This window comes from Diplotaxodon limnothrissa, linkage group LG22, assembly GCF_057381915.1.
Source record: "Diplotaxodon limnothrissa isolate DT_005_m linkage group LG22, D_limnothrissa_male_GT1.1, whole genome shotgun sequence".
Taxonomy (NCBI): domain Eukaryota; kingdom Metazoa; phylum Chordata; class Actinopteri; order Cichliformes; family Cichlidae; genus Diplotaxodon; species Diplotaxodon limnothrissa.
In genome coordinates, this window is record NC_140616.1 from 6,157,285 (window position 1) to 6,183,950 (window position 26,666).

A 26,666-nucleotide genomic window follows, 5' to 3' on the forward strand; every position below is an offset into this window, starting at 1 on the left:
GAGCACATGGAAATTAGTTTTGCTTGTAGGATGAAGGAGCATTTAGCTCAAAATATAAATAATTTCGCAGCACTTATTGTCCTCTCATGTTTTGAATGTGCAAAGTCTGTTTCTGAATGAATTATATATGTGATATATATGTAAAGCATAAATACACATAAATGTAAACTTCACAGGACTAAATCTGAATCATTAAATTGTTATCAGTTTGCTTTTTGTTTACAATCATATTTATTCATACTGTGGATCTACTGGCTTGAAGGGTTCAGTGTAGATTTTCTGCTAAACTATCAGCAACTAAAATAATCTGAGACATGTGGCTGAGAGCATCTCAAGCCTTACACTGTTAAAACACCAAACAGTGGCTATAGATGTAACACCATTTGGTTTTAAGAAGCCTTGATTATTAATGTTTAGCAAACGTTATTTCAAAATCTCTGCACTAACAGTTCTTTTAAACTCCGTCAAGCTGACTGGCGGTCATGTGTCAGTTCAAACAAAATGGCACGAGACTGGAATTAAATTTTGCCATCAACTGGTAGTCTTTATTAAATAAAGTATGAGTTTACGTGTCAACACACGCCAAAGAACCCAAGCCCTCTAAAAGCAGCTGGCTTCCTTTTATACTCTACCTGATTCAGGCGACCATTCTGGAATAGCACAAGTCTATAAAGTGTGAAGGTTGATTCTGTTCATCTGGACGTAGTTTTCAGTGGGAGAAACATTTCGTCACTCATCCAGGTGACTTCTTCAGTCTCAGCTGACTGCAGGTTTCCCATAAACAGTGCATTTGCACAATAGCTGAAACCAGCCCACTGAAGGAACAATGGGTTGTGAGGTCAGTTACTTCATCATATGCAAATTGTCAAGTCTAGTGTTGGTAAACCAAATGAAAAAAATAAACATCCACAAAAGCAAACATCGAACCACAATACAACACACACACAATACTTTTGTCACAAGGACACTTACTGGACTGGAGCTGGCATCATTACACCTAAGCTTACTGAGCTACTATCACAAGTTAAATTGTAGCTAATCCATTAATATTTGGGCTGGATTCATGAAACTTTAGCCAAGTGTACATTTTATTTTTTTAAAAAGTCACAGAAATTTGGATTATTTGGGAGTTTATTGAAAAGCAAAAGTACAAAAAGGAGAGAAAGAGCAATGCAGTTTTACTGATATATAAACAGAAACAAACCCACCAATGTGTTAAAAACATAACCCACACAAACCTCCAGAATCTCAACTTGAACTAAACTCTAAAATCAAAAACACTCAAAACTTGTCTTAAATCAAACAACAGAGAATAAACATAATCTTTATTAATTAAGAAATAAATCAGATATAAAGTAAAATCTTTTAAGATCTCCTGGAATTCAACACAAGTTTGTCTTTTAAATCAAATTTTAAGTAAACGTACAAGATTTAGAAATATATTATTATGATTCCTTTATCACTGAGAGTGAGGGAATCTCAGCATTCATGAGTGATGCAATAATTTACAAGAAAACCAGAAACACTAAACTAATATATGTTTGAGTGAAGATGAACATACAAAGGTTTAATTATGATTGTATTGAGACTGCTGTGATGCTTTCATTGTTTCATATTGTTTTTATTGTGTTTTACGTCTCTCCAGGTGGTCACATCTTTGTTAGATCTTCAGAATAATTTAATGCCACCATTATGATGTATATGTTAAACATTTGCCAACTCATTTTCAAACTCCTTTCCATTAAATCTTGACTAATAAGCATCTGCAACTATATTTTAGATTTTAGATCTTTTTAACAGATTTTATGATGTGAACAATCAACGAATCAACGAATTCAATGAATTCCAGTTTATGGAGAAGAACGAGCAGACACGTCTTCTCTCATGTTCTCTGTAGACATAAAGAAATAAAATAAATGTTAGGATAAATCAAATCCACAAATAACATATTTACAGTTTCATTAAGATCTAAAATTCTGATTCAATCGAGTATTTACTTCATATGTTTCTGAATGGAATTAACACATTTGTTTTCATTTTGTTAAATCATTTCATGAAACGTTCTTTTGAAAGTATCTTTCTCTTCATATGATTTAGTTATACTAAAGCACTTTTTTTTGGATATATTTAAAAAGGAGATTTTACTACAGCCACTATTTTACATAAGTTTAAAAAGAAAGCTAAAACATGAGACACAAATATGAAGTAACTCACTGTGTGCAGAGCTGTTTGTGGTTTAGGCTTGAGGAAGCATTTGCTCCTTGACTTCACGGTTCTCTACAGCTGTAGGGTCAGAAACACAATGTTAGTCCACATCCTGCTCTCATCTGTCACTTTTACAACAATCGAACACAACAGGAAACAGCCCTGAAAGACTGTTTAGATTAGAGTACAGAAACCCTTTTTAATTTAGTGTAGACAAGAGATTAGAGAAAAGTGACAAATTTTAACTTACGAGATGGTGGACGTTTCTCTGAAATAAAAAAGAAAAAATACATCATGTTAGTAATTTGTTGTAAATGTTAACACTATTTTTTTCATGTATTGTACAAGGCATCAAACATAATTTCATGTTTTCATTTTGTAATCTGGACAAAAGCATTAATTTAATGTGTAAAATTAAAAACATAGACACTGGGCTTACTCACTAATGTGTTTATAGATATATTCTGACTTTTCCCACAAAATGTGCTCATGTTAAATTTATAAGTAAAGCGACTGAAGGTAGAGAACGTACACATTTCTAATGCAGGTAAAGGTGTACCTTAGGATGTGTTTGTTTGGCAGAGTTGATGGTTAAGAAAAGAGAAACAATGTTTGGGTTTCAATAACTGAGTTGGTGGTTATTTTGTTCCCTGACACAAACTGTAGCTCAGGTGTAAAAAAACAAAACAAAAACAAAAAACAAACAAAACACAAAGACAGAAAGAAAAATGATGCAGAAAAAGTAAATAACAGACAAGAAGAAAAAGTGAAGTAACTGGACAAAAATCTACAAGTGCAGAGAAATGAAGGGGCAAGTTATGAAACACAACGAGCATGATTAATGAATATTGTTGTAATATATTGAGGATTTGAAAGAGTCTGATCATCCTGCTGGCAGAGAAAGTGTTAAAATACTTTAATATTAATCTGAGGACTCAGCTTACACTGCTTTTGGTTGTTACCTGTTTAATCCTGTGTGCATTGTTTGTTTTCTTTTGAAAACTGTTAATAATGACTTCAATTAAGTCATATTACTCTTACTATCATTATTATTGTTTGTACTATGTCATCATTGTTGTTGCATTATACAAGAAAAATCCAGGAAGTTTGTTTCTCACCTGTCCTCTTTTTGTAAATAATGAATGCGATCACAGCGATGGCAGCAACAACAACAACAGCAACAACAACAGGGATGATCGAGGAGAAGGAATTTCCTGTGGATCACAGAACAAACAAAAGGTGAGAACAAAAAGTTTCCAATCAGATAACAATCATGTACAAGAGCTTCGTTTATGGTCACTACATGTTTGTCTCACTAATGTTTGTTTTCATTCCAACAATAAAAGTTCTGCCATTAAATTAAATTTCAATACATTGCCAAAAAATTTGAACATATGTTTCAAAATATACCTTTTCCCCAATTTACTATTTAATCTTCTAAAACTGTCCATTAGTCAGATAATCAGTGGCCACACATGAACATGTTTTATATTCATCAATGTTCAGCAGGAAAAAATGTGGTGGAAAAACACAACTTGGTCTAAACTGATTTAGGTCTTAAAATTATTCTGACAGAAGCTGACAGAAAGAATATCAAAGCAAACAAACTTTCTCATCCAACATGAACCACAGGCTATTGCAGTAATTCAAGTGTGTGTTTCCCATGTTCATCACTCATCTGATCCTGATTCCAGACTCACCTTCATTGGTCTTGATCACTGCTTTGTCCAGTTTGGTGGCGATGTCCTCGTTCACACCAGAGAGCTGAAACACACATCTGTATCTGTCCCAGTCTTCAGGTGTGACTGATGAGAGATCCAGGTCAACACTCATCTGGAAGGTCCCGTCATTGTTGGTGAGAATCTCTCGTTTGTTCACACCCTCATGAAGCTCCACTCCATCTTTTTTCCAGACCATCTCGGCTCTGTTAGGATAGAAACCTGTAGTGTGGCAGGTGACTGGAGAGGAGGAAGACTTCTGGAGGAGAGACACTTTGGGGACATCTGTGGAGTAAAGACAAACAGTTCATTCTTTCTGTATTATTACTATTACTTGTATTTGAGCTGGAGGGGTGCATAGTGCAGACGAGACGTGAAGAAAAGAGTGTAGACAAGGTGGAGTGGATGGAGACGAGCAAGAGTGGAAAGGAAGGTTTAGAAGATGGCAGTGAGACCTGCTGTGATTTAATATCTGAGGATGGTGGCACTGAGACAAATACAGGAGACAGAACTGATGATATTAAAATTATCATAAGGAGTGAGAAGGATTAGAAATGAGTATATCAGAGCTAAAACTGTGGAAGATGATCTGCTATGATGACCAACAACCAACAAGATTATTATTATTATTAATGGATTGGATTTATATAGCGCTTTTCAAGGCACCCAAAGCGCTTTACAATGCCACTATTCATTCACTCTCACATTCACACACTGATGGAAGCAGCTACAGTTGTAGCCACAGCTGCTCTGGGGCAGACTGACAGAAGCGAGGCTGCCATATCGCGCCATCGGCCCCTCTGGCCAACACCAGTAGGCAAGTAGGGTAAAGTGTCTTGCCCAAGGACACAACGACCAGGACAGAGAGCCCAGGGATCGAACCGGCGACCTTCTGGTTACAGATGCGATTCCCAACCCCCTGAGCCACGGTCGCCCATTACTATTATTATTAAAACCATACCAATTTCTTTTGATGTGATGTAGTTTATAAAATTATATTAAATTTAAAAAATGTGTCAAAAGGCCACGCAAAGTGCAATTATATTAACCCTTTCACATTAGGGGTCACTACAGTGGACAACTATTCAAAGGCTGTTTTCTTGTATTTGTGTCAGTGATGATGGTAAACTTGCACATAAACCACTACATTGAACACTGATGTGTCACTCCATAGGCAGGGTTACAGTTGTTATAGTTGTTACATAAATTGTTATACTGTTATAAAATATTTTTAAAATATATATATATATATATATATATTGTCAAATTCATAAGTCAAAATGTTTGTTGTACAACTAAGTGGATATGTAAAAATACTCTTTAAAAATGAAAAGTACTTGAAAAATCTTTTTTTCATGCCTTAAGATGAATAAAAATACTCAAGAAAAAAAAGCTCTGATTGAGGTTTTCATAATTCATGCATGAAAAGGTTAATTTAATATCATATTAAGTAATAAACTGAGACATATAACTTTTGGTTAACAATCTAATTCTGGTCATAGATTTTACCTGTTTTCATCAGAGAGCTCCTCCCATAGTTCACATACTTCTTCAGTGACTCAGGACAAATCTGGGTGAGGTAATACTTATACAGAGCCATCATAGCTCTGTTATTTCCCCACTTCATCTGTGTCATGACAGCCTGTTGTTTTGGAGCGACCCATGTCGCTGTCTTCAGGTCAAAGCTTATGAAGTCCTCTCCATCATAACCTTCTTGGTGATATCCATTCACTTCACCTGTTTCTTCATCCCATTCACAGCCGCACATCTGCTGGTAAATGTGAACACCTGAGAGAAAAACAGAGACAAAGACTGCAGTGAACCAGAGAGGCTGCACTAAAGTCTTATACTGACACAGAGACGTGATCAACATATAGAGGATCTACATTTATGGCTGTTTTTGTCTCATTGGAAGATTTTTAAAACCAGTCATCATTAACAATGTAGATTTTACAGAAAGACACTGGGAAAAAACAGAATTCATTTTCTCCCGTTAGCACATCTACGTCCTGCCTGCAGAGATATCACTGCACAGTTTATCTATGCTGCTGTAGGTGGAGCAACTTCCTGTGAGCTGCAGGATCAGACAAACACACTAAGCTGGATCCTCAGCAGCCGACACAGATCCTGATTCTGGATTTAAATTTACATCCTCTGAAACTCTGCAGCCGTCATCAGTCCAACAAAATCCTCCAACAAAAAAAAAACTAAACACCAGACTGTCCTGAGGTTTTTCTAGAGGTGTCTCTGTTTAATATGATCATGTGACATTAATCTAATCTGGAGTTCTACTTACAGCATTTCAGGCTCCAGCAAATACTTCATGTCATCATTGTTGACTATGCAAGAAATAATTTTTGATAAATCACTTAATTTCTTGTGCTGTGACCTGACAAAAAGGTGAAAAAGGTTCCTCTAAGATTTTACAACCATGTTGTCATTTTTGTTACATTTACTAAGAGCAGAGGACTGAAACAATAACTCCGACTTTGAATTTGACTCCATGCTGGGACACTTTGGTGTTTTTCAGCGCTGTGACCAGATCAGATTTTGCACTAAAAATATTAAAACATTCACATTAATGATATTATTGGATGTGTAGCACAGAGATCTGTGGGTGTCTTTCAGTAGGAACCTGAGTGCCACTGATGCTGTGATGAGAGCCGACAGTCTACAGGTGAGAGCGACACGAGGAGTCATTCCTGCTTTTATAACATCGCTGCTCTCAAAGCCACGAGAAACGCCTCGATGCATCATCACAGGTATTTTCTTTATATGAACATGTGGAGTTACACACCACACTTTTCCAGCCTGTTTGGTTAATAAATTATATTACTATTATTATATTACTATATAATTGCTAATCAATAAATCAGGACGCTGTGAATGTCCATGGAAATCTCGCAAAAACACCTCCTTATAGGCGGCAACAAAGTGAATGTGGGATGAGCTGGTGTTGTCTGCACTCCTTTGATGTTTTTGTTGAAAGTCCAGGCAAGTATACACATGTTAAATGACAAGATATACGTGTTCAAATGGCGTCAATTAACTCACAACTATATGATAATTCTTCATAACTAAACAATAAGAACAAGTAGTCTGATGTCCTGTGATCATTATGAAGCTATAATTTGAAATACAATAACACGTTAAGTTTTTGTACAAAGTATCAGTATCGGATCAGTATTGTTGATACCACCCTGAATATTACATCACTAGTCACTGAGCGCTGGAAAAAGCAGCTCAGTGACCCAGAACGCTGTTATTTTCCTCCGCTTTCTGGAAATTTCTTGCTAAATTTTACGGCGTCCTGATTTAACAACACCACCTTAATAATCAACCTTCAGCCAGTTTATGGGAAAAATAAGACATTTTAACAATTTACTTTCCTTGATTATATTTTCAGGTTGTTGTTTATTAGTAAAAAAAAAAAAAACATTAAATTTTAAATCTGGGACCAAAAATATTAAACATAGACTGAAACTCATATTTACTGTCTTATTTTTAAATAAATAAAGAATAAATAAAAATCAGTGTAAAATTTAGAGAAACTGTTAGCTGTTAAACGTCTGTCTGTCTGTTAGTTTGTGTTTCTTATTTTTGGTCTATCTACTTCTCACCAAACTGTTGTCCTATTGAAGTAAAACTAAAAGTTAAATATTTATTTATTTTCCACAGAGTAGCTTTGAGTTTGTCACCGATTTATTTATGGAACCTCTGCTAATGAAAGATAATCCTGAAAACATTTCCTCATGAAAACGGGCTGAATGTTTTATTTTCATGCATTTAGTTAAATTCATTCATAAAGAGGCCGTGGACAGTGAACGGGCCTTTGAGCTGTCTCTACTTTCAGCCTGTTACAAAGTCAACCCTGCTTGATTCTACTGTTTTGTATTAAATATAACATTATTATTATTATTATTATTATTATTATTATTATTATTATTATTATTATTATGTGTTTAATGGAATCTGGAAAAACTGCTGTCAAAACTGTGCCATCACAGCACATTTAACATCTCAGCTAGATGATAAATTATTTCATCCTAAGATGCTGTTGATGGTGTCTGACATATTTTCTTTTTCTATAATTTATTACAACATGTGATTATTTGTGAGGGTCGTCTGAACTGAGACACGGAGCGACTTCCTGTGAGCTGCAGGAACAGACAAACACAGTAAGATGGATCCTGAGCAGCAGACTCAGATCCTGATCCTGGGTTTAAGTTTCCATCCTCTGAAACTTTGCAGCCTCCTATCGTTCTAACAAAAATCGTATAACTGCGGGAAAACTACACACCGGACTGTCCTGAGGTCTTTCTAGAAGCTTCCACTGAAGGAGAGTTTCAGTCCAGGATTGTTTTTATTAAAAGTCAAATATTGGTTCACAATAATTGTAAAACAAACACACTTCAGACTGATTATTTAGATCCTGCTGATTCTCTGGAGATTATTTTCTGAATAATCGATTATTAAGAAATTGCAGCAAAAACAACCATCAAGGTTTCAGAGGTAAAAAATCCTAAATATAAACCGAAAACTTCAAATATCATGAATTTATCTTTATTATTTGATTATTTTGATCAACTAAACAGTTAAATTATGGCAGTTCATACAAACATGATCATTAAAGCTGTTTGGATTAAATGAAAGTTTCCCAGACTGTAGTTCTACATTTATTACGTATTATTATGTTAATAATTTTAATCTGTAATCTGAATGAAACATTTAATGTGTGCAAACCTGTTTACTACTGTAAACAAAACACACTGAAAACATTAACAGCAAATATCAGTAAAAATGAAACATGAACAAACCTCCAGTTTGGTTGAAGCGCTGCTTTGCAATCTCAATGTTGGCTTTGAACCACTGCTGGTCACCCCTCCTTTTTGCAGTCTGACTCTCCCAGTACTGCTGATCTATGTTGCTGGCAAACCAGTCCTGTTTGGGCACAGCTTTCTCCGTGTTGCTGTCATAATAATCAACCTGAACATCATCAACCATCCCAACAACCACAAACTCTGGGAAGTTTGGGACTTGAGAGGACGCAGTGTAGAAATACTTCAGCGAGTGGGTCACTGTAAGAAACAGTTAATGTTGTGAGATCTCAGGAACACAGACTTATAAATCTGGTTATTTTTTAAATAACACAATAAGAAAAACTACAGCACATTAAGGACATCCTGTAATAATCCTGCTGTCCCTTCAAAAAACACAAAATAGATTTATGAATAGATATTCAGTCTTTAATGTCATTTTTCTGATCCTCTTTTCTTCAAAACTTCAAATTCTAGTTTGAACCTGATTATTCACAGAAAGTTTTAAAACTGTTGTTTATCCTTCATCCATCCATCCATCCATCCATCCATCCATCCATCCATCCATCTTCATCCGCTTTATCCGAGGCCAGGTCGCGGGGGCAGCAGCCTAAGCAAAGAGGCCCAGACCTCCCTCTCCCCAGCCACCTCCTCCAGCTTATCCGGGGGAACACCAAGGCCTTCCCAGGCCAGCCGAGAGATATAATCTCTCCAGCGTGTCCTGGGTCTGCCCCGGGGCCTCCTCCCGGTGGGACATGCCTGGAACACCTCACCCAGGAGGCGCCCAGGGGGCATTCTTGTCAGATGCCCGAACCACCTCAGCTGGCTCCTTTCGATGTGGAGCAGCAGCTGCTCTACTCTGAGCCCCTCCCGGATGGCCGAACTTCTCACCCTATCTCTAAGGGAGAGGCCAGCCACCCTTCGGAGGAAGCTCATTTCTGCCGCTTGTATCCGCGATCTCGTTCTTTCGGTCACTACCCACAGCTCGTGGCCATAGGTGAGGGTAGGGACGTAGATCGACCGGTAAATTGAGAGCTTCGCTTTTACACTCAGCTCCCTCTTTGTCTGTTTATCCTTCAGTTTAGTTTAATTCAGTTTTCATGATTGATGGTTTGAACGCATTATAGGTTTTAATTTAACTATATTTTTATTTTGTTTTCATTGTTAAACAAAATACATACAGATACATACAGATACATACAAAATAAATACAGAAAGTTTTACTTCCCATATCTTTGCAGCTTCTTATTGATCATTCAGCAGTGATACCAAAATTAGTTCATGATGGTATGTGTAGTGTACTCACACTTTACATACATAAACTATCTGATATTATGAAGTAATAATGATTTAATTTGCATCTCAATTCAGTTCAATTGAATTCTATTTTATTTTATTTATCCACGTCACAACAAAAGTCACCTCATTGCGCTGTTAATTAAGCAATAACACCAGAAAAACAGTGAACTTCATATCCGGGTGTAACTACTCGTTAGTTACGACATGTGGCTCTTCATATATTGAACAAATAATTTTTAAATAATAATAAAATAAAAATAATATTTATAAAGATACTTAAATGAACTTTAGTTAACTTTAATGAGCAGCTGTTGTGTGAAAATGTTTTAAACCTTCATGAAAATTAAAATAGTACTTAGTTTTTAAAATAAACGTTTTAATTACTGTCACCAGATTATCATCAGACCTCCTCACTGATGTTTTATTTGATGGACTGTTTGGAGAGACAGCAGAGTCACAACGCTTAAAAATGCATCACGAACGGTTTAAACCCAGAAATCATCAAATAGTTTGGGACATATTATGGGCAGAAATCTGTGCCATCAGAAACTGAATTTGAATAAGTTAAATTTGAATTTGAATTGCTCAGATTGAATCTGAATTGTAACTTGAATAAATGCTTTTGAAAACTGAATTTGAATTAGCCTAATTTGAAATTGAATTTATGGTTTGAAAATGATCATCACTAAATTGAAATTGAATTTTATATTTTGAAAATGAATTGATTTGCTTTGAAACTGCATTTTATCCTTTAAAAATTTAGCTCTTGAATAATTTCAGTTTCACTTCTCACCATTTAGTTTCAGTTCTACAATTCAATTTCAGTTCCAAAATTCAGTTTTTGGAACTTACATCCGGTTCCGGTTCAAGCGCAGATTAATAGAACTACGTTTTACTAGCGGACCGAAAGTGCTACTGACGGGAATCTACAGCATCTTGAGCTGAATTAAGACTTCAGAAGCCATTCGTCATGTCGAATGACCAGCGGATAAACTCTCAGGTTGGTAATAAATGTATTACATGTATAAGAACAAGCGTCATGTTAACAAATGATAGCCGTAAGGTAACTTTTATGCTTATTGTAGCTGTTAGCTAAAAACGCTAATTTAGCGTAGTTTGCCCTGAATTCAGCTTTGACAACAAATATGATCGACTGTTCCTAGTAGAATTCCAAAGTTGTCATCTTGGACCCTCTCAGAGTACCCCCTCTGTATGCTTGTATGCTACAGTAGGGAAACATGCAAAACAGTGTCCAAACCTTTGTATTTTAGCTTTATTTATGTCTTACACAGCATCCCAACTCTTTGGCTAACTTAATAACTTTAGCTAAAGTGAATAGTTAGTCTAATTCATTAGTGTAACATTACTGGATCACCTCTGTTTGAAGTGATATAATATGATATACAACTATCACTGTGTTTAACTACCATAATAATTCTTAGGGTACTGAGTGCATGCTTAATTAGATTTTGTTTTTTAAAGCATACTGCTCCATTACTATATTTCACAGGCTGAAGTTGTCGGGTCACCTCCTAAATCGACCATCTTTTACAGGTGTTTTGTGCCAGAAATGGAGTGTCCACTGAAGACTGAAGATACTGAATGTCTACGCCTTGCTATTGATCCCTTTTGTGCCTTCATCTAGACAAGAGACATTAACTTAACCACTCTCATATGCTCTGTACCTACATCACCTTCCCTGACAGTTGTAGCTTGGCTCATCTGAGGGTGAAATTATAAGAATGTGTTATTTTGCAAAGTGCTCTCTAGGGTTCCTAAATAAAATATGGCATTGAGGTCATTTCTTTTGAATTAATCCCTCCTTCTGAAATATAAGAACCTCTCCTGGTTTTAATAGCACTTTGGATTTCCTTACTTTCTGTTCCACTTCCAAACCCAAATAGATGCTGACAAGCTGACACAGTAACATGGAAGAGGGGAAAGAAGTTGGAAAGGACTACTACAAATAAACCCAATGCCTAACAATGAAAAATGTAAAATAAGAACAATAATGATAATAAAGATAAAAGATGAAGTAACAAGTTTTTAGTTTATTCCAAATGATCATCCAGATGTCTGTGACATGTGATGACAAACACCATAATGGAAGGCCTTAGTCATCACATGCTTAAACTCATCATATATTTTTGCATATGCTGAACAGGCAGTCAGACATGCTGTAACTGTGGGGTAGAAAACTGCATGAACACTATACAGCAGGGGTCTCAAACTCCAGTCCTCGAGGGCATGGAAAAGTTGCATGACACTGGCCCTTGAAGACTGGAGTTTGAGGCCCCTGTCATATGGAATATGACAGGTGTGGTTGAACTGCATGAAGACTCTGAAGTTTCTCTTCTCTTCTGGCAGGACAGGAATGTGGCCTTGTCCTGTGAGCCACTGTAAGGGTGTACTTGGAGTAGAACTGGACTGTCACCGGCCTCAGGCTCTTCACCCTTTTCAAAGACAAAGCATTCATTTAGATAAAATATTAGATATTGTTTACCTGTAAATGCACAAAGTAAATTTTGAAATGTAATGAGTGTCAAGAGTGAACAAGCACTGATAGTGTAATCTACAGCTGTGGCCAAACGTTTAGAGAATGAGAAGTGTTGTTTGCTTATTTACAAAGTTTGCTGTTTCAGTGATAGTTGTATATCATATTATATCACTTCAAACAGAGGTGATCCAGTAATGCTGCACTAATGAATTAGACTAACTATTCACTTTAGCTAAAGTTATTAAGTTAGCTAAAGAGTTGGGATGCTGTGTAAGACATAAATAAAGCTAAAATACAAAGGTTTGGACACCGTTTTGCATGTTTCCCTACTGTAGGGGTCTCTGCAAGCATACAGAGGGGGTACTCTGAGAGGGTCCAAGATGACAACTTTGGAATTCTACTAGGAACAGTCGATCATATTTGTTGTCAAAGCTGAATCCAGGGCAAACTACGCTAAATTAGCGTTTTTAGCTAACAGCTACAATAAGCATAAAAGTTACCTTACGGCTATCATTTGTTAACATGATGCTTGTTCTTATACATGTAATACATTTATTACCAACCTGAGAGTTCATCCGCTGGTCATTCGACATGACGAATGACTTCTGAAGTCTTAATTCAGCTCAAGATGCTGTACATTCCCGTCAGTAGCACTTTCGGTCCGCTAGTAAAACGTAGTTCTATTAATCTGCGCTTGAACCGGAACCGGATGTAAGTTCCAAATGTAATGGGGAAGGCTTTAGGACCCAGGGGACTCAATGGAGGGCATAAAAGAGGGAGTAGTAACAGGTGCTGATGATTCCCACTGACAAGCGGCTGTGAGTAATGGATGCGTGAGTAGGTGAAGAGCCGAGAAGTTTAATTGCCTACGACGCAAACTGTGGTTTTAAACCTCTAGATGAGGTTCAAGGTACAGGCTGTTTGTCTTTTAGTGTCCTTTCTTAAATTTTGTTGAAATGTATTTGATGTTTATTATAATTTATGTTTTAGTAGTGATTTCTGTTGAAGAAAAGGCCAAGACAAATCAGGTGTGCAGCAAATACAGTTGCCTACTCGAGGTATGTTAATTTAATATATTTGACATTAAAAAAAGGGGGAAAAAGTCTATTATGCATTATAATTTAACTTGTATTGTATTCCCTCCTGTAGGGCAGGCTGCACATGCCCTCCTTCTCTGTGTGGTTGTGTTTTTGTTTGATTTTAGCAGGGTCACCGTTTTTAATTATTTTCGTTGTTTTATCCCGGGTTTTGTTTATTTTTATTGGGTTGGCGCAATACTAAGCGGGCAACGTGCAATCCCTGAGTGGGGCTCATACCTTGGGGGAATGAGGATTTTTAGAGGTGCTCTGTGTGTGGGTTTGCCGTGATTAAGGTTTATTAAGAGTGCTTTTGTATTACCACCGTTATTGCCTGAGCTAACACTTAGTGCATGCTATAAGTGTTCGGTTGGGCCTGTATATGTTTGAGGTGGAATTGTCTCTTTTAGAGTGATGAGCACCTGGGACCGCCAAGGAGGAACAAACCCTCAGGTGATAGCCGCGTTGCTGTCTGGTTGCACCAATACTACCTCTTTTTGTTGTAGTGATGTTTTAGGTTTTTTTTTCTTTTTCTTAAAACTTTGGTGTCTTGTTATATGAATAAAATTTTGAACATCTTTTACTGATATTGACCCTCTGGTCCTGTTTATTCTGGACTCGGTCCTGTGAGAGTTTTGGGCCTGGAAGTTCGTACCAGTCATAGTAGAGGCCCACAGCGGTTACTTGGTGGCTTACGCCACGCTACACAAAAAACTGAATTGTAGAACTGAAACTGAATGGTGAGAAGTGAAACTGAAATTATTCAAGAGCTAAATTTTTAAAGGATAAAATGCAGTTTCAAAGCAAATCAATTCATTTTCAAAATATAAAATTCAATTTCAATTTAGTGATGATCATTTTCAAACCATAAATTCAATTTCAAATTAGACTAATTCAAATTCAGTTTTCAAAAGCATTTTTTCAAGTTACAATTCAGATTCAATCTGAGCAATTCAAATTTAACTTATTCAAATTCAGTTTCTGATGGCACAGATTTCTGCCCATAATATGTCGCCTTGTTTTAATCTTTGCCTTCATCTAAACTTTAATGTTTATTATTAGGTATTGAAAAGATAAACAGACGATTTAATTATCTGTATAATATAATCGATTGTTTCTAAACATTGACATTTTCTACTAGGATCCATTACAACTAAATGTTTAGCGTACAGGAACTTTCTGGGGAGCAAACAGTCCGTCCATTTGTCTTTCAAATTACATAAATCTGACATAGAAAAAGACAAAAATATAACAGTCAAACTGACCTGCTGCTGCCCCCTGTATTCCCAGGAGAAGAAAGAAGATGAAGGCTTTCATCTTTCTTCTTTCTTCATCTTCTTCATTGTGACCATAAACATCCAAACCTTTAACAGACTTTATGCGTTTGCTTGTCCAGAAAAAGCTAAAATGGAGAACCAGGAGAAACGTCACCATTAGCCTCGATCAGAGCCAAAAGGGATTTACTCTGAGAGTAAACGTCACTGAAATCAACGAAACTGAAAGTAAAATATCTTCATATGAACCAGTTTATCACGAAAGGAAGGTTAGTTTCATCTGGTCTTTATAAATTTTTATGTTATGACAGGTTTAGTTCATGTTATGCTGGGTATACACTGTATTTATTTAATTTATTTTCTATTCAGTGGATAAAATCTTATTAAGTTTCTCAGTGGAGTGATTTGTATTAATTTTAAACGCATACACTGATACACACTCATCCCCCCTCCCTTTCCAAACGCATTCGATGCTTGTCCCCTCCCGGTGTTGTGCCAAAAAGTGATTGCCGGTGTTCTGAGAAACCATCCTACTTTGACGTCCTCGTATTATGATTTGACGGTGACTTGTGACTAAACCTAACCCTACCCTTAACCATAACCCTAACCATAACTTTTAAGAAGTATTGCGGATGGGTGAGAGAAAAAGAAGCTAATTTGGGTTTGGTGTTCTGCACATGCGCGGCGGCTGCGCAGAAACATTGGGTAGGATGTTTTTTGAGGTAGGATGGATTCCCAGAACACTGGAATTGTGTTGTTTGTGTCACTGTAAGTATAACCCCCTGCACTGTGTCCAAAACATGTCTGTGTGTTCTGCTCCCGTGGTCCACCCGCATCGTGTCATAACAAAGAGACAACTCATTTTAAATTGTATTTTTGAGAAATTTGTTACTAGCAACTTCTCACAAACAAACACATTTGCTGAAATTGTTGAAGTGGACTGAAAATCGGTGGCAACAGGAACGGTAACAAACAAGTCTCACACTCTTGAGTCCAGTCAATTAAAATGTCCATGACAGTTTAATCGACAGTTTAATCGTATTCCTGCATAATGTGAATGTGAATATAAACAATAGGTTTTTTTTTTAAAGTAATTACATAAACATCGATTAAACTGTCCATGACAGTTTAATCGATTAACTGAGAAATTGTAGAAAAAACAGGAACCTGTAAATATTTGGAGTTTAGTTGGATGAAATACTTTCATCATGATTTAATCATCAAACCTGCTGTTGGTTAATTTTCCTTTGACCATCTAATTGAGTATTTGGTTCAAGACTAAGCCACTGTGGTCAAGGCAAGTTAATACCATCTAAACAAGAGTTTGGACTGTGATCTAAATGACAAATTTTCAATGTACTGCAAAAACAAACAAGAAAACATTGACAGCATGTGTCAGTAAAAACATCAACAAACCTCCAGTTTGGTTGAAGCGCTGCTTTAAATTATTAATGGAGGAAAAAACGCAGTGTTCCTCTCCCAGTGCTGTGTATCTGCTGCAACGTTCATCCACTGCTGTTTGGGTTCAGCTCTCCTGGTGCTGCTGTCATAACGAATCATCTGAACTTCATCAATCATCCCTGTCATGGACTCTGGGGACTCGGGGTCCATGAGCAGTGTGCGCTATTATTATTATTTGGTGTGTGTTTCATCTGCACTGCTACTGTTCTCTGTCCACATTTGTATGTAGGCAGGTGTGTGTGTGCATGTGTTTTCTGTGGCCTAGTCACAGCCACCTTCAGGCCTGGTGGGTGTGGCCCTGCTAGGGGACTGGCCACACCCGAAGTCCTTGCCACACACCTGCTGCTGATCTGGGCTCGTCGGGGGAGCTATTTAGGAGAGCGATGGAGCTTCCACCGATGTGGGATTATTGTGTTAGACTTCACATCAGTCTTCTAGTTTAGTTTTAAAGTCAGTGAGTGTATGTCTGCTGGGATTAAGTGTTTTATATTGTTTTCCTCAGGAGGAGTGTGGGACAAGAGAGAGCAGTGAGCATGGGGAGTGCAGAGACACAGGAGCAGAGAGCACTAAACAGGGACTTTTTGGGAAGAAGGCACGACACGGGAGTAAAGGGAGAGCGCAGGGATTTATTGTCATTTTCGCACTGTAAATAAACAAACCACTTGCAGTGAAGAGTCCACCGTTCTTTGTCCTCCTTTCCCCCACATCCCCACGGCTTGCCCTGGCAAACCGTGACAATCCCAAGTGTAGAAATACTTCATAGAGTGGGTCACTGTAAGAAATATTTAATGTAGTGAGAAACAGCTTTAAAAATCAGCACATTTTCAAAATAAAAAAACTATACCCACATAGCAAGCAGGTCTGGCCCGGATCTGGTGTGAAGCCGGCACTGCTGGCTGACTTCTGGCATGATAAGACGTATGTCATCCAGGTATGGGCCAAGCCTGGCATAGATGACACTGTTTATGTGATGGCATGCCACATCTGGCCCGATTGTGGTTTGGTGTATGTGGCCCAGGCTCACAGAAAACAGGTCTGGCCCGGATCCGGCATCAAGCTGGCACTTCTGACTGACTGGTGTCATGGCAAAGTGTATGTCAACCTGATGTGGGTCAGGTCTGGCAATGATGGCACTATTTATGTTCCTATTTTCATATTTTAGTTAGGAGACCCAAATGCCATGTTGCAATACTATACTGCTGTAGTAGCCAACGTTTCAAATACAGGTTTGACAGGTTTGTAGTGTACACTTATACAAAACCTAGTGACGGTTTACTCATTTTTGCCAGTGGGTGGCTGTAACTCAGGAGGTAGAGCAGGTCACCTACTGCTCAGAAGGTTAGCGGTTTTATCCCTGGCTCCTCCAGTCTGCATGTCAAGAGTGTGAATGTAGTTAGGAAGCACTCAGTTTAGAGAAAGTGTGTGGTTGGGTGAATGTGAGATGTTGTATAGACCACTTTCAATAATCTGGGAACGTGAAAAGCGTTGTATAAGAATCTGTTCATTCACTGTCTGAACAGAGTTTTGTCATGTTACTTTTGCACTACTATGCACATGTTTTTATTACATGGCTTAATTAAGTTACACATTAGGCTGACATCTGGGGCCAGAGTTGAAACTCTTCTGGGCCAGCAAAGGACCACCAGTGTGTCTGCAACTGGCCTTGTGCTGGCCCATGTGTGGGCCACCTCTGGCGAACCAGATCTGGGCCACTAAAGCGCCGTCATCCTTTGCGGTATGTGGGCCACGTGTAAGCACATTGTGTGGGCCAGATCCAGGCCACACCAATTTTGCTATGTGGGTAGTGTCTCCTCTATAAATACAAAAATAGATTTATGAATCAATGTTTTATCTTTTCAGATTATCTTATATTAAAAACTTACATTTTGTAACTACAATATTGTTTTGTAAAAACTGGTGTTTGTAGGTCATTTTGGTTTGGTTATACTTTCATGATGCATCAGTAATGATTTACAGTCCTTATTATGGCATTAACCCAACCATAGGCTGCCAATAAATATTTTTTTTAGTATTGTGCAGATTACAACTGTTTCTTTCCCTTTTTGCTAATATTACACTTCTATACCTTACACCATAAAACATTATGAGCAGCTTAAATTTTTCTTCGTCTACAATTAGAAATTTAATTTCAACAAAAATCATTTGTAAACCAGCACTCATTTAGGTTTTGATGTTTGTAGCTGTTTGTAGGCTTTCTGCAAACAGCTACAAACAAACATCAGGGACCCAAACCAGCCCTCTCACGGCCTGTTCTCCCTCCAACATCTGGAAAGAGGTGACAGAGCATCAGCTGCAGAACCAGCAGGATGCTTGAAGACTTTTCACTAACAATCCTTATTTTAGATTTGTTATTACTGTATTTTATTTCTTTTACTGATCATTGTAGCGTAGAGGCTGGTGAGAAGCAACATTTTGTTGAAGCCTTTGTACTTCTGTAAAAAAACAACAACAACAAAAACAAACAAACTGCGAAATAAAAATAAACTTTGAATCTTGAATATGTGGAAGCCGAGAGTCTGTTTACAGTAACACCTGAGCCACCTGAGAGCAACACTATCTCTAAAGAACAGTTTCATTTTATGAAGCTTACCTGCAGACACAGACGCTGTCCAGTAAAGAAGCAGCATCATAAACGTCCTCATTTTCAATTCAATACTCGCAGTATAAGAAGAAAAAATTAATACAACCGTTTATTGTTTTAATTTTGCCACAAAATGAAACTACAGCCTCTGAGTCCGCACGTGCTGTGACTCCTCTCTGACCAATAGGAATTCAAAGCTGGATGCGCCTCACCAGTAACCAGGCAAAATGAGAGAACCGAGGTTTATTTATTTACTAATTTATTTTGGAAAGTAAAACGCTTCAGGCAGAAACAAAGAGCTAGTAGCGCCTAATCTGTGATTAGAGACCTAAAGTGACGTAGGGATTAAAGACACATACCAATCATGTATATTTGTGTCACAGCTGTTATCACATATTTTCTGGAGTTATTTGTACTTAATCATATTCTTACTAATTTCATTTTAAAAGTAGTTTAAATTATGCTCGTGTTTACACTCATATACAAATAACTTCCCCAAGTAATCCAGATGCAATTATTAATCCGCCCACAAATTCATCTGGAAACCTATTCCAGCAAAATCAGCTGGAATAGCTGTGTGTCCTTCTCTTTCTGCAACGTTGCTGCAATGATAAAATAATGAAACGATCAATTCCTAAAATCAGAAATGTTGAATTTTATTTAAAAAAACAAAAAAAAAACAAATAAAGAGGCAATATTTATGTATTATTGTCTAAACCGAAAGGCTACAGACTGGATATTATGTATTTACATATAAAAATTAAAATATAATGTTGGATTTTAAGACTTTCTGTTAGTTCTGGTAGTCTTTATTAAATAAAGTATGAGTTTACGTGCCAACACATGCCAAAGAACCCAACCCCTCTAAAAGCAGGTGGGCTCCTTTTATACTCTACCTGATTCAGGCGACCATTCTGGAAAGCACAAGTCTATAAAGTGTGGTGTTCCCAAAAGGTTGATTCTGTTCATCTGGACGTAGAGTTTTCAGTGGGAGAAACATTTCGTCACTCATCCAAGCTGACTGCAGGTTTCCCCAATCTTATAAACAGTACATTTACACAATAGCTGAAACCAGCCCACTGAAGGAACAATGGGCTGTGAGGTCAGTTACTTCATCATATGCAAATTGTCAAGTCTAGTGTTGGTAAACCAAATGAAAAAAATAAACATCCACAAAAGCAAACATCGAACCACAATACGACACACACACACACACACACACACACACACACACACACACACACACAATACTTTTGTCACAAGGACACTTAATGGACTGGAGCTGGCATCATTACACCTAAGCTTACTGAGCTACTATCACAAGTTAAAGTGTAGCTAATCCATTAATATTTGGGCTGGATTCATGAAACTTTAGCTAAGTGTACATTTTATTTTTAAAAAAAAAAGTCACAGAAATTTGGATTATTTGGGATTTTTGAAAAGCAAAAGTACAAAAAGGAGAAAAAGAGCAATGCAGTTTTACTGATATATAAACAGAGACACACCCACCAATGTGTTAAAAACATAACCCACACAACCCTCCAGAATCTCAACTTGAACTAAACTCTAGAAGAATGAGATTCAATATGTTTTGGACCAGAGAGCAAAGCTTCATATTTTCTGGGGGAAAATTTGCTCCATGCCCAGGAACATCAGCAGCGCCTGTACAACAGAGGGGCTAGACTCAGTCAAATTTCATCCATTTGGTTTGTACCAATTTGTCACACTTCTGTTTGGATGGAGTCCCTGCCACCTTCCAGCACCTTTTAGACTGGGTGCTGCACCCTCACGCTGCATATTCTGTTACTTTTTGGATGATGTCATCATACACAGTGACACCTGGGCAGAGAATGTGGAGCAGGTGCAGTCCTGGAGTCCCTGAGGCAGGCGGGTCTCATGGCCAACCCAAAGAAGTGTTGATGGAGGGAGGTACAGTATCTGGAGTACCACTTAGGAGGCAGGCAGGGCATCCCAAGACCAAAAAGGAGGTGAGTCACTTCTTGGGGTTGGCTGGTCAATACCCCCGGTTTGCTGTATACTGTGCTAGAGACAGCCGCTGCAAAGCTGCACAACCAAAAGAGTGGAGACAAAAAAATATATAAACATTGAACCATCTTGCAACGCTGTGTCCGTGGGGTCCTTTGTCACAAGGACACTTAATGGACCTGAGCTGTCACTATGACACCTGAACTTACTGAGCTACTATCACAAGTTATATTGTATCTAGTCCATTAATATTTAGGCCGTATTTATGAAACTGTAGCTAAGTTTACATTTTATAACAAAAAAGTCACAGCAATTTGGATTATTTGGGACTTTATTGACAACCAAAGTACGAAAAGGAGAGAAAGAGCAATGCCGTTTTACTGATACATATTCTACTAATTAATTTTTTAAAGTTTACAGACAAATGAGGAAAACCTTGAAAAATCCTGAACTATAAGCAGAAACACATCTACCAATGTGTTAAAAACATAACCCACACAACCCTCCAGAATCTCAACTTGAACTAAACTCTACAATCAAAAACCCTCAAAACATGTCTTAAATCAAACAACAGAGAATAAACATCATCTTCATTAATTAAGAAAAAAATTCAGACATACAGAAAAATCTTTTAAGGTCTCCTGGAATTCAACACAAGATTGTCTTTTAAATCAAATTTTACGAAATACACAAGTAAACATGTACAAAATTTGAAAAATATTATGATTCGTTTATCACTGAGAGTGAGGGAATCTCAGCATTCATGAGTGATGCAACAATTTACAAGAAAACCCCAGAAAAACTAAACTATTGGATTTTTGAGTTAAGATGAACATACAAAGGCTTAATTATGATTGTACTACAACTGCTGTGATGATTCCATTGTTTCATGTCTCTCCAGGCGGTCACATCTTTGTTAAATCTTTCAAAGAAAGACTTTTTTAAACTGAAAACAACAAATTCAGAATAATTTCGTTTCACCATTATGATGTTTATGTTAAATATTTGCCAGCTCATTTTCAAACTTCTTGATTAACCAGCATCTGCAACTATATTTTAGATTTTTTTTTAAACAGATTTTATGATGTGAACAATCAATGAATTCTAGTTTATGGAGAAGAATGAGCTGAACCACATCTTCTTTCAGCTCCAAACCTACAGAGATAAAAAGAAACACAATAAATGTTAGGATTGTTCAGATCCACAAATAACCTACTTACAGTTTCATTAAGATCTAAAATTCTGATTCAATCGAGTATTTACTTCATATGTTTCTGAAGGGAATTAACACATTTGTTTTAATTTTGTTAAATCATTTCATGAAACGTTATTTTGAAAGCGTCTTTCTCTTATATGATGTAAAGTTATACTAAAGCACTTTTTTTTGGATATATTTAAACAGGAGATTTTACTACAGCCAGTATTTTACATAAGTTTTAAAAGAAAGCTAAAACATGAGACACAAATATGAAGTAACTCACTGTGTGCAGAGCTGTTTGTGGTTTAGGCTTGAGGAAGCATTTGCTCCTGGCTCTCTACAGCTATAGGTCAGAAACACAATGTTAGTCCACATCCTGCTCACATCTGTCACTTTTACAACAATCGAACACAACAGGAAACAGCCCTGAAAGACTGTTTAGATTAGAGTACAGAAACCCTTTTTAATTTAGTGTGGACAAGAGATTAGAGAAAAGGGACAAAGTTTAACTTACGAGATGGGGGACGTTTCTCTGAAATAAAAAGGAAAAAATGCATCATTTTAATAATTTGTTATAAATGTTAACACAATTTTTTCATGTATTGTACAAGGCATGAAACATAATTTCATGTTTTCATTTTGTAATCTGGACAAAAGCATTAATTTAATTTCTAAAATTAAAAACATAGACACTGGGCTTACTCACTAAGGTGTTTATAGATATATTCTGACTTTTCCCACAAAATGTGCTCGTGTTAAATTTATAAGTAAAGCGACTGAAGGTAGAGAACGTACACATTTCTAATGCAGGTAAAGGTGTACCTTAGGATGTGTTTGTTTGGCAGAGTTGATGGTTAAGAAAAGAGAAATAATGTTTGGGTTTCAATAACTGAGTTGGTGGTTATTTTGTTCCCTGACACAAACTGTAGCTCAGGTGTAAAAAACAAAACAAAAACAAAAAACAAACAAAACACAAAGACAGAAAGAAAAACGATGCAGAAAAAAGTAAATAACAGACAAGAAGAAAAAGTGAAGTAACTGGACAAAAATCTACAAGTGCAGAGAAATGAAGGGGCAAGTTATGAAACACAACAAGCACGATTAATGAATATCGTTGTAATATATTGAGGATTTAAAAGAGTCTGATCATCCTGCTGGCAGAGAAAGTGTTAAAATACATTAATATTAACCTGAGGACTCAGCTTACACTGCTTTTGGTTGTTACCTGTTTAGTCCTGTGTGCATTGTTTGTTTTCTTTTGAAAACTGTTAATAATGACTTCAATTAAGTCATATTACTCTTACTATCATTATTATTGTTTGTACTATGTCATCATTGTTGTTTGCATTATACAAGAAACATCCAGGAAGTTTGTTTCTCACCTGTCCTCTTTTTGTAAATAATGAATGTGATCACAGCGATGGCAGCAACAACAACCACAGCAACAACAACAGGGATGATCGAGGAGAAGGAATTTCCTGTGGATCACAGAACAAACAAAAGGTGAGAACAAAAAGTTTCCAATCAGATAACAATCATGTATAAGAGCTTCGTTTATGGTCACTAAATATTTGTCTCACTAATTTTTGTTTTCATTCCAACAATAAAAGTTCTGCCATTTAATTTAATTTCAATACATTGCCAATAAATTTGAACATAGCAATGTTTCAAAATATACATTTTCCCCCATTTACTATTTAATCTTCTAAAACTGTCCATTAGTCAGATAATCAGTGGCCACACATGAACATGTTTTATATTCATCAATGTTCAGCAGGAAAAAATGTGGTGCAAAAGCACAAGTTGGTCTAAACTGATTTAGGTCTTAAAATTATTCTGACAGAAAGAATATCAAAGATACTCGCAAATTTAAATAAACAGTGAAAAGACAGCAAAGTGGACAATAATTTAAATCAGAGCGCTCAAAACTTTAAATATTAATATTTATTAAGAAATTAACAAATCAGTATCAGTATTAAAAATATTTAATAAATCTGTATACAACGGGGGAGGAATTAAACTTTTCATCAAACTCAAATAAAACCACATGAACTGCACCATTTTTACAGTAAACTAAATGCATGTTTCCTACCTTCATCACTTTTACCCTTGTTGGTTTTGACCTCTGATTTGTCCAGTCTGGTGACGATGTCCTCGTTCACACCAGAGAGCTGAAACACACATCTGTATCTGTGCCAGTCTTCAGGTTTGACTGATGAGAGATCCAGGTCAACACTCATCTGGAAGGTCCCGTCATTGTTGGTGAGAATCTCTCCTTTGTTCACACCCTCATGAAGCTCCACTCCATCTTTCCTCCAGACCATCTCGGCTCTGTTAGGATAGAAACCTGTAGCGTGGCAGGTGACTGGAGAGGAGGAAGACTTCTGGAGGAGAGACAGTGAGGGACGAACTGGAGAGATATTAAAATTATCATAAGGAGTGAGAAGGATGGACAGGATTAGAAATGAGTATATCAGAGCTAAAACTGTGGAAGATGATCTGCTATGACGACCAGGAGCAACTTTAAAAGATTATTATTATTATTATTATTAAAACCATACCAATTTCTTTTGATGTGATGTAGTTTATTAAATTAAATAAAATTTAAAAAATGTATCAAAATGCCACGCAAAGTGCAATATATTAACCCTTTCACACATAGTGGTCACTACAGTGGACAGCTATTCAAAGGCTGTTTTCTTGTATTTGTGTCAGTGTTGATGGTAAACTTGCACATAAACCACTACATTGAACACTGATGTGTCACTCCATAGGCAGGGTTACAGTTGTTATAATTGTTACATATATTGTTATACTGTTATAAAATATTTTTAAAATATATTTTAAAATATATTTTTGTTATGTTATAGTTTTTACACAGTGTATATTAATTATTCATTTGTCAAATTCATAAGTCAAAATGTTTGTTGTACAACTAAGTGGACATGTAAAAATACTCTTTGAAAATGAAAAGTATATGTTTAAAAAAATGAAGTTCAAAAATCTTTTTTTCATGCCTTAAGATGAATAAAAATACTCAAGAAAAAAAAGCTCTGATTGAGGTTTTCATAATTCATGCATATAAAGGTTAATTTAATATCATATTAAGTAATAAACTGAGACATATAGCTTTTGGTTAACAATCTAATTCTGGTCATAGATTTTACCTGTCCTCATCAGAGAGCTCCTCCCATAGTTCACGTACTTCTTCAGCCACTCAGGACAAATCTGGGTGAGGTAATTCTTATACTGTGTGATCGTAGCTTTGTTACTGTCCCACTTCGTCTTTGTCATGACAGCCTGTTGTTTTGGAGCGACCCACGTCTCTGTCTTCAGGTCAAAGCTTATGAAGTCCTCTCCATCATAGCCGTCTTGGCGATATCCATTCACTTCACCTGTTTCTTCATCCCATTCACAGCCGTACATCCGCTGGACAATGTGAACACCTGACAGAAACACAGAGACAAAGACTGCAGTGAACCAGAGAGAGGCTGCACTAAAGTCTTATACTGACACAGAGACGTGATCAACATATAGAGAATCTACATTTATGGCTACTTTTGTCTCAGTGGAAGATTTTTAAAACCAGTCATCATTAACAATGTAGATTTTACAGAAAGACACTGGGAAAAAAACAGAATTCATTTTCTCCCGTTAGTACATCTACGTCCTGCCTGCAGAGATATCACTGCACAGGTTATCTATGCTGCTGTAGGTGGAGCAACTTCCTGTGAGCTGCAGGATCAGACAAACACACTAAGCTGGATCCTGAGCAGCCGACACAGATCCTGATTCTAGATTTACTTTCCATCCTCTGAAACTCTGCAGCCGTCATCAGCCTGTGAGAAACTAAACACCAGACTGTCCTGAGGTTTTTCTAGAGGTGTCTGTTTAATATGATCATGTGACATTAATCTAATCTGGAGTTCTACTTACAGTATTTCAGGCTCCAGCAAATGCTTCATGTCATCATTGATGACTATGCAAGAAATAATTCTTGATAAATCACTTAATTTCTCTGGTAGCACGGTGGCACAGTGGTTAGCACTGTTGCTGCACAGCAAGAAGGTCCTGAGTTCAATTCCACCATCAGGCCGGGATCTTTCTGTGTGGAGTTTGCATGTTCTCCCCGTGTTTGCGTGGGTTCTCTCCGTGTGCTCCGGCTTCCTCCCAGCGTCCAAAGACATGCAGCTTGTGGTGATAGGTTAATTGGATAATCCAAATTGCCACTAGGTGTGAATGTGAGTGTGAATGGTTGTCTGTCCCTGTGTGTTGTCCCTGCGACGGACTAGCGACCTCGCCTCTCGCCCTATGACAGCTGGGATAGGCTCCAGCGCCCCCCACGACCCTGAAAAGGATAAGTGGAAGCGAATGGATGGACAGTTAATTTCTTGTGCTGTGACCTGACAAAAAGGTGAAAAAGGTTCCCCTAAGATTTTACAACCATGTTGTCATTTTTATTACATTTACTAAGAGCAGAGGACTGAAACAATAACTCAGACCTTGAATTTGACTCCATGCTGGGACACTTTG

General features: G+C 37.1%; 2 protein-coding genes across 3 annotated transcripts in view; both read right to left on the reverse strand.

Moving 5' to 3' along the window:
- Positions 1-482: 482 nt before the first annotated feature.
- LOC146609283 (class I histocompatibility antigen, F10 alpha chain-like) lies at positions 483-15,046 on the reverse strand. Its single transcript, XM_085346297.1, has 8 exons — positions 14,878-15,046; positions 8,741-9,001; positions 5,433-5,711; positions 3,906-4,208; positions 3,324-3,419; positions 2,456-2,473; positions 2,215-2,283; positions 483-1,891 (listed from the first exon to the last, which is right to left on the reverse strand). Exons 1-7 carry the CDS (start codon positions 15,044-15,046, stop codon positions 2,237-2,239), a joined length of 1,173 nt encoding a protein of 390 aa, XP_085202423.1. The 3' UTR covers positions 483-1,891; positions 2,215-2,236.
- Positions 15,047-21,266: 6,220 nt separating this feature from the next.
- LOC146609284 (class I histocompatibility antigen, F10 alpha chain-like) overlaps positions 21,267-26,666 on the reverse strand; it is a 28,171-nt gene continuing 22,771 nt past the window's right edge. The window contains exons 6-11 of one of the 2 annotated variants that reach the window (XM_085346279.1): positions 25,301-25,579; positions 24,241-24,543; positions 23,516-23,611; positions 22,648-22,665; positions 22,417-22,476; positions 21,267-22,090 (exon numbers count right to left, since the gene is read on the reverse strand). In XM_085346279.1, coding sequence (XP_085202405.1) covers positions 22,439-22,476; positions 22,648-22,665; positions 23,516-23,611; positions 24,241-24,543; positions 25,301-25,579 — 734 coding nt within the window. In that variant the 3' untranslated portion in view covers positions 21,267-22,090; positions 22,417-22,438. Of the gene's footprint in view, positions 22,091-22,416; positions 22,477-22,647; positions 22,666-23,515; positions 23,612-24,225; positions 24,544-25,300; positions 25,580-26,666 lie in introns of both variants that reach the window. The other variant, XM_085346280.1, reaches the window with a different exon arrangement.